We start from the raw sequence: 15,651 nt of genomic DNA on the forward strand, positions 1-15,651 counted from the left end.
AGCACGCATGTCTTTGTTGCCAAAATGAACTTTCCATTCAGCATAATTTGCTGCTTCCTCCACTGCCCTTCCTAAACAACCATTGGCTCTATTATAGCCCCTGAGCCATATCCATACCTACAATCATTTGCATCTTTTCTCTTCGTCTCAGCAGTAGGCCATTCAATCTCTAGAGCCTGTTCTGCCATTTAATATGATCATGGTTGATCTTATTGTAATGTCAAATCCACAATCCAATGACCTTTCACTTCTTAGCTAACAATAACCTGATCTATGTCAGCATTAAAAATGTTCAAGCACTCTGCTTTCATGATCTTTTCATGAAAACAATTCCAAAAGAACTCAACCCTCTGAGCAAAACAGAACAATTTTTTTATTAATTAGGTCACTCAATTTTTAAAATAATCTCCAATTCTTGTTTATCTTATAAGAGAGAATGTTTTCTTTACATCCAGCCTATCAAAGCCTCAGAATATTTATGTTTAAATAAAATTGCAGCTTATTCTTTTCAGCACAAGCAGATACAAGCTTACCCTATTCAGCTTTTCTTCGTAAGACAACCATTTTGTTTTAGATATTAGTCTGGTAAATCTCCTCTGAATTGCTTTCAACACATTTACATCCTTCCTTAAATAAAGTGACCATTATTATAAAAGGCATTCCAGATGTGGGCTTGTCCATGACTTGAACAATTTAAGCACAACACCTCCTACATTTGCATTCAATTTCCTTCGTAATTATTAAATTCTATTACCTTTCCTAATTACTTGCTGGACCTGCGTATGAACCTTTTGTGATTCATCACTAGGATATCCAGATCATCCTGTATCTCACCATTTGGTCAATAAAGCACTGAAATAGGCTGATTGGTTCCCAAAGCCATGCTGACACATGACCCCCCCCCCCCCCCCCCGCGCGCGCACACACACACACACACACACACAAACAAACCTCTCCCATTTATCTCTCAGCCCTGACCCACAAGCCTCATTCCTGATGAAGGGCTTTTGCCCAAAACGTTGATTTGCCTGCTCTTCAGATGCTGCCTGACCAGGTATGCTTTTCCAGCACCACACTTGCAGCTGCAATGCACCAATTTTTGTGAACAACAACCAAATTTTATTAAGCACAGCACAGTACAAGATTTGGAGAAACCCTGAACATTCCTCACCATGCTTGTGAGGTATGTCCAGGGAAGCTCTCTGAACAAAGGAAACAGCCCTTCCTTTATACAAAATCTTTACATCAGTTAGTCATGCCCACTAGACAACCCCCAACCACTCCCTTACAGTCACATGCTACTCAAGACACAATGCAGTGACCAACTCACCTCCAGAAACAATGTAATCCAAATCATCCCTTCATGGCCATGTCTGGTGTGAATTGTATTTTTTCAATTACAGGGAGTAGTCAGAATTCCAACTATAATATTCTTATTGATTGTGAATAGGTGATGATGACAATTTAAAACAACTGAATGGCAAGGGATGAGAATGTAAATCTCCCACATTCCTCCTATAAGGCACACCATCCTATCCCCCAGGCATGCAATTTCTTGCAGGTCAGCAGAAAAATTAACTTTATAATATCACACCATCTCCTTTAAACATTGACCCTTTTACCTTACACCTATGACGCTTTGTATTTTACATTTCTACCCTGGGAAAAAGCTCCTTGACTATCGATTCTATCCATGCCCCTCATAATTCTGTAAACCTTTATCAGGTCACCCCCTCAGCCTCTGACATTCAGGTGAAAACAAACTAAGTTTGTCCAATCTGTCCTCAGAACTAATATCCTCCAATGGTCTGATTGCATCCGGGTAAACAGTTCCTATATCCCCTGCAAAGCCTTGGCATTCTTCTGGTAGTGTGGCGACCAGAAGTGCATGCAATATTCTGAAAGTGGCTGAACTGAAGTTTTATACAGCTGCAATATGACTTGCTCATTTTATACTGTGTGCCCAGGCTGATGAAGGCAAGCATGACTACATTATCCACTTGTGTTGTCACTTTCGAGTAACTGCGGACATGTATATCTAGATACCTTTGTATGTTCATGCTTGTAAGGGTTCTGCTATTTACTGTGTACTTTCTAAAATGCATCACCTAACATTTGTCTGGTTTAAATTTTATCTGCCATTTCCTCCCCCAACCTACCCAAGTCTCCAACCTATCAATATCCTGCCAATATTCTTTGGCAATCCTCACTATCCTCCAGTGCCACAGCCTTTTGTTATCTGCAAATTTACTAACCAGACCACCTACGTTCTCCTCCAAATCACTTATATATTACAAGCAACAGGGGTTCTATCATTGATCCCTGAGGAATACTATTGGTCACAGATCTCCAGTCAGAAAAACACCCTTCCATCGCTACTCACTGTCTTCTATGATCAAGCCAGTTCTGAATCCATTTTACCATGGATTTCATGTGACTACACCTTCTCTACCAGCTTGCCATGAGGGACCTTGCCAATAATGTTTTGCTTTTTTTATTTTTCTTGCAGAAATGTAACAATTTCACATTTTCTCACATTATGCTCCATTTTGCAGCTCTTACCCGACTCACTAAACCTATCAGAATCTTTGTAAGCTACTTGTGTTTTCTTCACAACGTAATTTCCTACTCCTCTTTGTGACATCAGCAAATTTGCTAACCTTACCTTTGTCTCTCCAGTTAATTTATATAAATTATGAACAGTTGAAGTCCCAGAACTAATCCCTGGTGCACACCACTCTATATCTTATCCATCTGAAAAGACTCATTTTTATCTACTTGCTTTTTCCTGTTATCCAGCCAGTCCTCTATCCATTTTAATAAGCAACCCCTAACTTACAATGTTTATTTCCCATAATTGACCCTCATCCATGCCTTTGCTGCCTCTAGACTGAAACAATACATTGCTGGTGTACGTAGAGTCTGTTTTCTTTGAAACCTAAAAGGCTAACTTATCCAAAACTGCTGCCCATATGACACAGTGCCTCATGCCACACTTTCCCATTATTGTTTTCCTTGCTGACCTAAATTGTTCAGCTGAAGGAATGAAGCCTGACAAGTGATGAATGGTTTAACAATGTTCAAGGTAGCTAGTTTTTTTTTCCCCGCAGGTTGCAAAGTCTTTTGCAGCTAATGGAATGGAGAATAAACTTTTAGTTTCTTAAACATGTTCAGAATAATCTTCTCCCTCATTGTTTGAACTTCTTATCTGTAAGAGAATGGCTTCCTTTAGTCTAATGTCATATCAGATTCAGGACCAAGCAGTGAAGTTTAATAATGGACGAAAAAGGAAATATTTAGAAGTAGAACCTGCGTGGACCTATACCCTGTTGTTCAACAACCGGACAGGAATGCTGCTGAGGGTTTGGATGCCAGTCGGTTAGGGTCACTGCCCACAAGGGAAAACTAATGTCTGTAACAATTTTGATAAACAAATTGATGTTTGTGAAAGGTGAATACTGTAGGCTTGATGAGCTAAAGCATTCATTTATTGGATACTTGGTGTTTACCTTGATTTTGATACAATAGGAAAAGGAGTTGCTGTTGAAGCTTTGCATTTCTGACCAGTGGAACTATTACTTGATGTGCCATTGTATATATCTTTCTTGTAAGTCCACAATTTGATAATCTTTTAATTGCCAATCTTGGCATCATGTACTAATGCTCCTTGATTTATCTTTGTGTTATCTGGGTTTCTCAACTTAGGAAAGAAAAACCTTTGTTGAATAGGTGTGTATGTTGTAGATGTAGCCATTTGTGAAGCTCAGCTCTATTCACTATGCTACAAAGTCCTACAGCAATCTTCAAATTCCAAAATTACTGCAAAGATCTTTGAGAGCATTGTTCTAATTATCCAGGATCCTCCAAATAAGGTGTGAACTGCTGGCACTTGCTGTATCAGTGTAACTTAGTATGTGTTGGTTCAGAAATGTGACAAATAGCTAATCGAACAAAAATTTCAGTAAAGTTAAATAGTAGTAATGAATTTCTAACTATTTAGGTTTATATTGCTGTGACAGAGCAGAAGACCCAGCTTGTCAGACAACATGTCAACGAGTGCTGATGACAAAATCAACAGATCAAGAAATTGTTGACGGACTTATTGAAGGGTGTAAGAAAATGCCTCTGCCTCAGGATCCACTCTGGCAGTGTTTTCTAGAAAGCTCTGGATCAAGTAACCCAGATAATAGTACAAATGGGCTGCCTGCTACAGCTGTTGATGGTGCTAAGTTACACTGTTGTTCCAAAGCGAACACTTCTATCTGCAGGTGGGTATAACAACAAAACATTTGTATTTTTCTACGATGTGCTTCGATATTTTAATACTCAACCATTTCCCAAGAAACGTAGAATATGGAAAAGAACTTGCCTCGATTCCAGTCAAAACATTTACTTCACTGAGCAATATCTGTTTTGATACAAATGTTGCTCCTTATTTTCAATCCTTCAAGCACCTGTAGATTTTAAGGATCCAATAAATTAACATCAGTTTTTAATATCTAATCTGTTTTTCGGGTGCTACTTTGGTTTGGCTCCTGTGATATCTGAAGAATTCCTGAATGAGAGAAAGAATGCCTGTTAACGAGATCCATCTTCATTCTTCAATTGACAAGCAGCCTTCACACATCACAATCCTTCGTTATGGAGTATGTTTAGATTAGCATAGGTTAAATCAGTTAGCGCTAGCATAACTGTGTCCATCCAGCATTTTAAAATATTTTGGGCATGTTTCAAAAGTTAAAAGTTATTAAAAGAAGGCAAGAATTTGAAGCTTTTCATCTCATACTTATCAGGACCAGGACAAAAAATAGATTAGATAAAAGGGACCCAATTTATATAGCATAAGAAGAGTGTGCTGATTGGTTCGGGCATCATTGACATGGAGATGCAGCAAGAACATTTAACTGTCAACCTTCATTCGAAGACCAGTCTCTGATTGTTCTGGGCATTGTCGTGGGAATGCAGCAGAGATTGGTAGTTCATTGAATTGGTGCATTGTGTATACAAATGTCTTTTCCCTACACAAAATAGATTTTGGTGTACTAATGTACGTAACTTCTAGCATGCACGTATTCGTCACACTGCAAGCTTTACTAATGAACTTGATTTGGTAACCAGTGAGTTCTCGAATCTAATTTAGCATGGTTACATTTATAAACTGTCCAAAGAATGCACACCAACAGATAACATTTCAGCCACAGTAGCTAGCAGCCCAAAGTGAGGAAATCTCTATTTATTAACCCTAAAGAAACAGAAAAACATTTAACACGTTCTACGTCGTAGGGTCTTCAAATGTTTTCATTAATGGCAATAATTCAATTATCAATAATTCTGACAGTTTTCAACAGTCTGTTTTATTATGTTGGGTGCATTCTTTCAGGAGGCATAGAAAAATGGTTGTTTGAGGAGGCCTCACTCACCATTTGTTTGCATTCATTCTTGAGATGTGAGCTAGCTAGGCCAGTATCTTTTACCCATTGTTTCCCTTGAGCAGATGATGGTGTATTGCCTTCTTGAATTGCTGTAGTCCACATTCCGTAGATAGACAGTGCTATTAGGGAGGGAGTTCCAGGACTTTGATCTAGCAACACTGAAATGACAGTGTTATATTTCCAAGTCTGGATGTTGAGTGGCTAAGAAGGGAGCTGCTAAGTGGTAGTGTTCTCATGTCTGCTGTACTTATTTTCTAAACAAGACTATAAGAAATAGGAACAGGAGTAGGCTGTTTGATTTCTTAAGCCTGCTTCACCATTCAATAGGATCGTGGTTGATCCAATATTCCTCATGTCCACTTTCCTACCCTTCCCTTGTAAAACTTGATTTCCCCCACTGATCAAGAATCAATCTATCTCAGCCTTAATTATACACACGGACTCTGCCTCCTCATTTCTCTGTGGCAAGGAGTTGCAACGACACCTTCTCTAAGAGAAGAAGTGCCTCCTTATTTTAGTCTTTAATTGCTGCCCCTTTATTTTGAAACTGTGCCCTCTGGTTCTGGACTATCCCATGAGAGGCAGCATCTTTGTAGCACTTTTCCTGTCAAGCCCTTTAAGAATCCTGTGTTTGGATGATAACATCCCTCACTCCTCTAAATTCTAGTGAGCAGAATTCCAACCTGTTTAGCCTTCGCTCATAAGACAATCCCTCCATATCAGACATCATTCTAGTGAACCTCCTTTAAACTGCCTTCAATGAAATGATATCTTTCTCTAAATAAGGGGACCCAAATCTGCCCACAGATATGGTCTGAGTTTCAATAAGACTTGCCTACTGTTATATACTCCAACCCCCTTGAAATAAGGGCCAGCATTCTATTAGCCTACCTGATTTTCTGCTGCACCTGTGTGCTGGTCGTCTTTGTTTTGTGCACAAGTACCTCCCAAGTCTCTTTGAATTGCAGTTTCTCTGTATTTAATAATATTCTGTTCTTTTGGTCTCCCTTCCAAAATGAAAACCTTCACATTATTGTATATTATTCTTCATTTGCCAAGATTTTGCCCACTTACTTAACCTGTGTGTATCTTTCTGTCTTCTCACAAAATGCAGTGTCATTCATTTTTATGTTGTTCGCAAACTTGGCTAGAGTACATTCAACTTCCTTCAAGGCGTTAATATATATTGTATACGTTTACAATCCCAACACTGATTCCTGTGGAACTCCACACTGGTCACAGGTTGCCAATCTGAAAAAGAACCCCTTACTCCCGTTCAATGTTTCGTGCCCATGAGCCAATTCTCTATGCATGCCAATATAGGACCTCCAACATTGTAGGCTGTTATGACTTAACCTTTTGTGAGGTACCTTGTAAAATGCCTTCTGGAATAAGTGGCAAATCTACACAATAGATCTCCTGGTTCCCCTCTCTCCACTCTGGTCGACACTTCCTTGAAAATCTCTCTAAGAAATTAGTTAGATACAATTTCCCTTGAATCTATGCTGACTCTACTTGATTAGGATATGATTTTCCAAATGTTCTGCTATTACTTCCTTAAAAATTGATTTTAATGCTTTTCCAACAATAGATGTTTGGCTAACCAGCCTATAATTACCCACTTTCTACTTTTGTTTTCTTTGAACAGGAGTGTCACGTGAGCAGTTTTCCCTATCCTCTGGTACTTCTCCCTTTTTGGAAAAATACAACTAATGTATTCACTATCTCTGAAGTTACCTCTTTTAGGATCTTAGGATGCAAGCCATCAGGGCCAACGGACCTATCTGCCTTTAACCCCATTAGTTTGGCTAATATTACTATTTTGTGACAATGATGCTAGTCTGTTTCTCCCCTGTATTATTTAGTATTGATGGAACATCAAAGTATCTTCCACCATAAAGACTGATGCAAAATATTTGTTTAATTCCTTTGCTATTGCCTTGCTCCCCACAACCATTTCCCCAAATTCATTTTCTCAGGGGCCTATGCCCACTTTGATCCCTCTCTTCCTTTTCATATATTTAAAGAAGCTCTTATTGTCAGTTTTTGTATTCTTCACTAGTTTTGCCCTTGTAGTTTATTTTCTCTGTGTTTGTTATCTTTTTTAGTTCTCTTTTGCTGGATTCTGTATTTATTCTGGTCCTGGGTCTATCACTGACTTTGGCATCCTTTTATGCTTTTCTTTAACTTTGTATTCTGTTTAACTTCATTAGTTAGCTGTGATTGGTCTATCCCTCTCTTAAAATGTTTCCTCCATACTGGAATGTATTTAGCTGAGCGACATGAATGACCTCTTTGAGTCTGCCAGTGCTTGCTTACTATCATTTGGGCTAATCGAGCCACCTAGTTCACGTTAGCCAACTGTATCCTTGTTTCATGGTAATTCCCTTTGTTTAAGTTGAATACAGTTGTTTCTTATCAAAGTTTCTCACTTTCAAACTGAATATTAAGTTCTATTATGTTATCATCACTACTAATGGTAGTCGTCATGGGTTTGAAAGATGGTGTCTAAGAATCCTTGGTGAATTTCTGCAATGCATTCTCTAGTTATAAGCATTGATGCTGCTGAACATTGGTACTGGAGGGAGTGGATGTATTGCCACTCAAGTAGGTTGCTTTCTCTTGGATGGTGTCAAATCTTGTGCTGGAGCTATACTCATCCGGGCAAGTAGGAATGATTCATCACATATCTAACTTGCATGTCGTAGATGGTGGATAGGCTTTAGAGAGGAGGTGCATTGTTTGCTGCATTATTCCTAACGTCTGACCTGCTTTTGTAGCCACAGCATTTATGTGGCTAGTTCAGTTCAGTTACTCGTCAGTGCTAACACCCAGCATGTTAATGATGGGGAATTCATTAATGGTGACGTTACTGAATGTCAGGGGATGGTGGTTAGATTCTTTCTTGATGATCATTGCCTGGTACACATAGGTAAGTGTTACTTGCCACTTTTCAGTCCAAGCCTGGATATTATTCAGGTCTTGTTTCATTTGGACATGGACTGCTTCAGTACCTGAGCAGTCGCAAATGGTATTGAACATCATACAATCATAAATGGACATCTCCATTTCTGGTCTGATGACAGAGGGAAGGTCATTGATGAAACAGCTGAAGATGTTTGGGCCAAGGACACTATCTTGAGTGACTACTGCAGAGATGTCCTGAGGCTGAGATGACTGATGTCCAACTACCATGACCATCTTCCAATGCGTTTTGAATGATATCAACCAGTGGAGTGTTTTATCTTGAATTCCATTGACTCCTTGATGCCACATTCAGTCAAATGCAACCTTCGTTTCCAGGGCAGTCACACTTACTTCACGTGTGGAATTGAACACCTCTGTCCATTTTTAGACCAAAGCTGTAATGAGGTCAGGAACTGAGTGACCCTGAAGGAACCTGAATTGAGTAGACTGTTGCCAAACAAGAGTTGCTTCAGAAGCACTTTTGATGATACCTCCCATTATTTTGTCAGTGATCAAGAGTAGACTGTGGGCAGTAATTGGCAAGGTTGGATTTTGTCCTCCTTTTTGTACACACGATCTACCTGGGCAACTTTCCACATTGTTGGGTAGATGCCAGTATTGTAGCTGTACTGGAACAGCTTGGCTATGAGTGCAGCAAGTTCTGGAGCACAAGTCTTCAGTACAGCACCAGGCTGTTGTCAGGGTCCACAAGCCTTTGCTATATCCAGTGCCTCCACCCATTTCTTGATATCATTTGGACTGAATTGAACTGACTGAAGATTGGCATCAGTAATATCTTGATCCCCTTTAGATACAGGTTGGGTATCAGCTACATTTTGGAATTCTATGCTCCTTGGGGTTATGAAGAATTCCCTTAGCAAGCCTAAATTCAGCCACTCATATTCTTTGTGGATAGCCTCATCAAACGCTTAATTTGGGAATTCTGTATTTCATGGCAGTGGAACTATATAATTCTTGCTTGATTCCCTCAAGCCCAATTTGATTGCAAGGGTAGTATGGTTCCAACTTTGACACTTTGTAAGCTCTAGCTATCTGACAGGTCTCTTCTTATTATTGACTCTCCCCTTTATTAGATTGGCATAATAGAAAACTATGAGGGTGTTATTATTTTGTTACAAGATTCAGGATAATTAATGTATTCTGAATACTGTTATCAGAGACAGCTGGAATCCTAACCTTTGCTGTTTGTAATCATTGTAGTTTTGGAGAGGAACGTTATTGTGTTTCTTAGCCCCAAACTTTGTGGTCACTGCAACAACTCATCAATGGTCCTTAAACAGTACCTTCAAAACACACAGCATGTACCAACTGGAAGAACAAGGGCAGCAGATACATGGGAACATCACTTCCTCCTGCAAGATCCCCTCCAAATCTCACCGGATCCTGACTTGGAACTGTACTGCTGTTCACACATATTCCACAGGGCTGAAATGCTCTGCCTTTACTTTCTGGATTATTAGCCAAACTGTCCAGCTGCTTACCAGTAAGTTCCTTCCCAGGTTGTGATGTCACAAAAATGGTTTTTCAGATGGTGATTTTGTTGTCAGAAATTTTGTTGGAGATTCTGTCCAGCACTAGATTCATTTGGCATCATTGCTAACTGTGGGTGAGTCTCTCAGAAAAAAGCTAAAAGGGAAATCCATCAAAAAATTGTTAAAGACAATTTCAGGAGGACCGACTCTCTGTCACAGTGATCATGGTGTGAATACAGGCACTACCTCTAGTCAATGGATGCCAGAACATGTGAGGCTGGCATTCAGATTAAGAAGTCTCGAAGTAACAAATATGCAGATGATGGTTTTAATTACAATTTGAAGCAACAATACAGTTAGGCAATCTTAGAGGTACAAATCAGCAATCTTAATGATATTGTTGAACTAAATTCTGAAGAAAAGTCGTCTTAGATTAGAAATGTTATCTTCATTGCTCTCTCCACAGATGCTGCTGGACCTGCTGAGTTTCTTCAGCATTACTTTTATTTGTACATTCATTTTGAGGCTGTTTCCATTTTTAACTAATAATCTTATTTTGACAGGGACCTCTGTATTAAATTATATAGCAGCAGGTGGAGAGGCACAACTCACTGGCAAGAATTTGATAGGGTCTGTGAATATAATCCTCTGGAAGCTGCCATGTTTACATGCTTGGCTGATGTCAGAGAACCATGTCAACTGGGTTGTCAAGGTCTCAAGTACTGCACTAATTTTAACAACAGGTAAGAATCGCTCTTTAGTTACTCGTAAAATGCCAAACATTATTCCTGTTTACAGGTATGTGAAGTTTTCTGAAGCGAGGAGTCATAACAGAAAGCCTAGAAGTATGTTCTTCATAGGCAAGTTTTTCATTCAGGAAAGGGACATAAAAATGTACTGTGAAAATACAAGTAAGTGGTTGGGCAGAGAAATGGAATTGAATTTGAAGTCAGAGAGTTGCAAAATTCAAAGGACCTATGACATCTGTACATAATTAAAAGTTATTGAGTTTGGAAACTCGTTCATACGCTGCAGTAAAGTTAAAAGATGGAATTTTGATACAGACACTATGCCAAATATACTAAACTTGAACTTTTTAATAAGTACAAATCATCTAGTTAGTCAGTTGATATACAAATTTCATAATCAGAAGGCAGACTTGTATAATTTTGTATTTGTCCAGAATCTTGACTGCTAGCATTCTTCCTCATTTGTTCAACTCCATATGTTGCTGGCAATTGTGGTTATATTTGGGTAGAGTGAAAAGCATAAAAAAAAGAATATCGGTCCTGTCAGAAGCTCCTACTCTGGCATCTGGTGACCATCCTTCATTTCCATCTGTTAACATTTCACTTTAAGGCGGGTTTTCAGTTCTGTTTATCTCTTCTTTAGAAGTAAATTGTTCCCTCTTCGTTTTCGCACAGAATGGTTTTTCTCTGTTTATCAGTATTTCTAGCTACTCAGTAGGAACAATGAAAAGGGGGCGTTGCTAATTTTGCCAGGCCTGACCAAGAACAATAGCACCTGATTTCCATACAAAGAATCTCTGATATTGTTCTTAAAAGAGCTTCACATTCTGTTCGGTTGCTTGGTCTTCCTTTGCTAACGATAATGACGAGGAGGCAAGTGGTTTGACCAACAGCCTATTAAGGGCATTGGCTTAAATGTTGTCAGTGTCACCCTTTGACAGTGTTCAAAGAAGTTGTTTAAACCTCAGACTGCTTTTAACAAAGCTGACAGATACTGAATATATCTCTGGCCCCAGCATTGACCTGTCAGTGTCAGAAAACTGAGATCTTAAAGTTCAACTGAGGAACTCCATCCAGGGATCAAACTAAACATCTGGTTACTTCAGCCATCTTTGTGGCTGACATTTTCATCACAGAATGTTGTTTGTCTAGTATTTTTATCACTCGGAACAGATAAGGATTTCAAAATAATCATACATTTATTAACACAGAAATACAGTTGGTGCATTGAGAGCAAGTGTCAATGACTTACTGAGAGCCACATTCTCCCCAGGATGGAAAGCATTTCCATCGCCGCGAAATAGCCCAAAATTGCAAGTCCTGCTCTGAAACTTGGCACTTGATAATTTTATGTGCCAGGAATGGAGTCAACACAGGTTTTGCATGTGCACAATTTATTGCAGCAACCAGCCATTTAAATTATCACCTGCCTCCTGTCCCGCATGATTTTGGTGAGTTAGCTGTCTCAAACCCCCACTATGTTCAGATTGAGCCAAACAAGAGCAGGTCCGAAGCTTATGAATTTGTTTGGATAGCCAGGCTACTCTTTTGGTGTCCCTTTTAAAGCACATCTTTGGATGTGACCCCATGATACTTTTAGCAGGAGGCGAGGTGCCCTTTTGGATTTTTCAAAAGAGGATATGCTTGTGAGTAAGAATTTCATAAACTCCTTGGGGCTGTCAAAGGGACTTTTCAAGGTTGTGGAGCTATTTAAAACTTCAAACGTAGACAATTTGAAAAAGAACTTTCTTTCAATTTCACTGTCAACACAAGCCTGCAGATTTTCTTTTACTGCATTTGTGCAGCATGGCTGAATTCAGTTAGGTTCGTCATCACTGTGGTGCACCTTCCATTTCATCGTTTTCATAACAGCTCCAAGTAGTTTTATATGAATTCCAGTGCTTGTTGCAAATGAACTAAATGGTTATAATAAAGCTTTAATGTACTGAAGGAATCTAAATGTAGACTTGTAGAATCCCTACAGTGCAAAATGAGGCCATTCAACCCATTGACTCTGCACCGATCCTTTGAAGAGCATCCTGCCCAGACCCAGTCCCCCACCTTGCACCTGTAACATCGCATTTCTATGGCTAAACCACCTAGCCTGCTAACCTGGACACTATGGGCAAATTAGAATTGTCAAACCACCCACCTGCATGTTCTTGGGTGTGGGAGGAAACCAGAGCACCCTGTGAAAACCTATGCAGACATTGGGTGAGCATGCAAACTCCACTCACAGTCCCCAAGGTTAGAATCAAACCTGGGTCCCCTGCACTGTGAGGCAGCAGTGCTAACCACTGAGCCCTCATGCTACCTGCATTAAACCACTGTGCTGCCCATGTAGCACATGTAGTGCGTGTGTTATTATTGATTTGCTTTTTAAAGACATAATGAAATCTGCAGTACACTTCATTTCATGGAAATTTCTTTTTTTCGTGTGTGTGTGTGTCCTGAGGTATTATGAAAGTTGGCATGGTAGATGAAAGGGCACAGTGTGGTGGGTAGGTGGTATGGATTGTTGGCATAAGGAGCCATAAAGGTCTGCAGGTTGTAAATTGGAACGGAACGTGTGGGGGCCATGCGGGGTGTGTACAAGGGCATTAGTTGGTATACAGGAAGTAGGGACCCTGGAGTTTGTGTACAGTGAAATGGACATGTGGGTTGGGTGCACACTAAATATTGGCAAAGTGAATGTGGTGATGGGAGTTTATTCAAGGTCTTAGGTTGGCATGTAGGGTGTAGGAGAGTGGGTACATGGTCTTACATGTCATGGTGGATGAGTGGGTGCCACAGGGCGAGTTCAAGGGCTAATGTTGACGTAGAATCATAGAATCCCTGAAATGTGGAAGCGCAACATGGGTGAGGTGTAGACATTGTAGGGATTGATGCGAGTGTGGGCTGGAGGGAGACTTTATATGTTATTCTTTATTTGTAAACTTTTGAGCACCGTATCAGAAGCAGGCTTTCTACCCATCCTGCATTCCTCTTTAGGGTCCTCCCAGGCCTCCTGTCTCAAATCTTAACATATCTCACACCGGTGGTTTCCACCCTTTGCCACTGAACCAACCAGTAGGAAGTTTGGCCAATAATTCTTAAAGCTCAGATTCGCAGAGTTGGGATTGTCTGTGCATACTTGATCAAAAAAAAATAGGCAGGGCCTGAATGTGAGATGTAGTTATAGAGTCACGCAACAGAAATGGAACTTTCCATCCAACTAGTCCATGCAGAACATAATCCCGTACTTAAGTTCCCTAGCTGGGTTCATTAGAATCTATTCACTGAAACTACAAAAAAGCAATGGGAGGAAACTTTTCCTCTAAAGTCTTAGTTCCTTCAGTGATAATGGGAACCTTATTATTTCACAAGTATCAAAGGTCTGACACCAAATCCATGTTATTTAAATTTACTGGCAATCCTAAAAAACAAGAGTTGTAGGTTAAGGCAAAAATTCTCAGTAGCATTTTGATTATCCAGTTGTGCAGGCGATGGCAAATAAACTTTAGTGTCAAGGATTCTTATGTAGATGTATTCTTACCATTCTCCATTATGATCATTATGATGGTAATGTAGAATAATGATTGATGTTCTTTAGCTTGAATCAATGCATTTCAGTTGTGTTTGAATTTTTAAAAAAATTCACAAGATGTCGGTGCCACACCTGAGGTCAGCATTTATTGCACATCATTAATTTCAGATAAGGTAGATGGACTGCCTTCATGAACTGTCAAAAGTTTGCCCCTCCTGAGCATTGTGTGGCTTCTGAGAGGACGGTTACAAAATCAACCGATTGATGAAGTAATGGAGTCACCTACAGGCCAGACTAGGTAATGTTAGTCATGACTTGGAGTCACCGGTGTTGGGACTGTGGTGGACAAAGTTAAAAATCACAACACCAGGTTATAGTCCAACACTGCTCCTTCATCAGGTGGTTGTCATAATCTGAGTGTATATCAAAGTAGTGTGAAGATTGGGCTACAGTGTTCTTTCTTTAACTTTTAAGTAACCATTCTCTGCTACCATGATATAACTCAGATAACCAGATAGTAAAAGTTACACCACTCGGACCTCGTCTTTTATGTGGTTCTCTTCCATATTTGTTTATACTTGCGAAGCAACAGAACATCACTTTCAAATGCAAAATTGTTTGTAATTTACCTGAGTTCTTTGTTACCATATGAACTGGACTATAAACATGAATTGAGATTATTAAAAATGAAACTGGGGAGTTAAGTCAGTCCAACAGACTTTATTTGGTTGCACTATTTAATTGTGCTTCTCTTCAAATGTAAAAATAACAAAAATATTGCTACTTTGCTCAGCCTATTACCAATAGTAGAGTTAAATCAGTAACATATTAGTACAGGGACACAAAAGGAGCCAGAGCACACCTGATTGACATCACTTTATCTTAGGGAGTTCAAAATGGACTCAGTGGTTCAATGTTGAACACGTGTATGTGAGCTCCAAAGTCTCCCAATCTGCCCAACAGATTTATTGGTATTAACAAGTTCTTTATATTAATGTAATAAGGTTTAGAACAAGCAGGAGTCTGTTAAATTGTTTCTAATTACTTTGTAATTGAATAGTGGGCAGATTGATGTGTTAGAGCATCGCTGATTTTTGATTATTTTTATTTTATTCTTCTGGATTGAATTAAGAACTGTGAACTAAAGATGACTTTGTGTAACAGCTCATATTAAAAGGGAAACAGATCAAACAAGCTTTTGTTTATTTGTAAGCCCAGACCTGGAAGTTAATTGCAGGTTGGTTCCTGGTCAATATATTCTGCAGACGAATTGAGTATTGGAGTGTGTTTTTAGTGAAAGAAGGAATATGGTTGTTAGTGCTACAAGATGAAGATTTGAGAACTTCTGGCCTAATCTCCCATGAGTAACTCTTTGAAACTCACAATAGAAACTAAGTTATAGGTATTATTGCCTTTATCTGTAAGGGCGACCTGATTGACATGTACAGAAAATCAACCAGGAAACCATCAACACTTCACTGAGC

The 15,651-nt window shown here is 39.4% G+C and overlaps 1 protein-coding gene across 1 annotated transcript in view; it reads left to right on the forward strand.

Moving 5' to 3' along the window:
* reck (reversion-inducing-cysteine-rich protein with kazal motifs) overlaps window positions 1-15,651 on the forward strand; it is a 177,087-nt gene that overhangs the window by 80,858 nt on the left and 80,578 nt on the right. The window contains exons 13-14 of the mRNA XM_060824192.1: window positions 4,001-4,268; window positions 10,456-10,635. Of these exons, the coding sequence (XP_060680175.1) occupies window positions 4,001-4,268; window positions 10,456-10,635 (448 nt within the window). The remainder of the gene's footprint in view (window positions 1-4,000; window positions 4,269-10,455; window positions 10,636-15,651) is intronic.

Source organism: Hemiscyllium ocellatum, chromosome 4, assembly GCF_020745735.1.
Source record: "Hemiscyllium ocellatum isolate sHemOce1 chromosome 4, sHemOce1.pat.X.cur, whole genome shotgun sequence".
NCBI classification, from domain to species: domain Eukaryota; kingdom Metazoa; phylum Chordata; class Chondrichthyes; order Orectolobiformes; family Hemiscylliidae; genus Hemiscyllium; species Hemiscyllium ocellatum.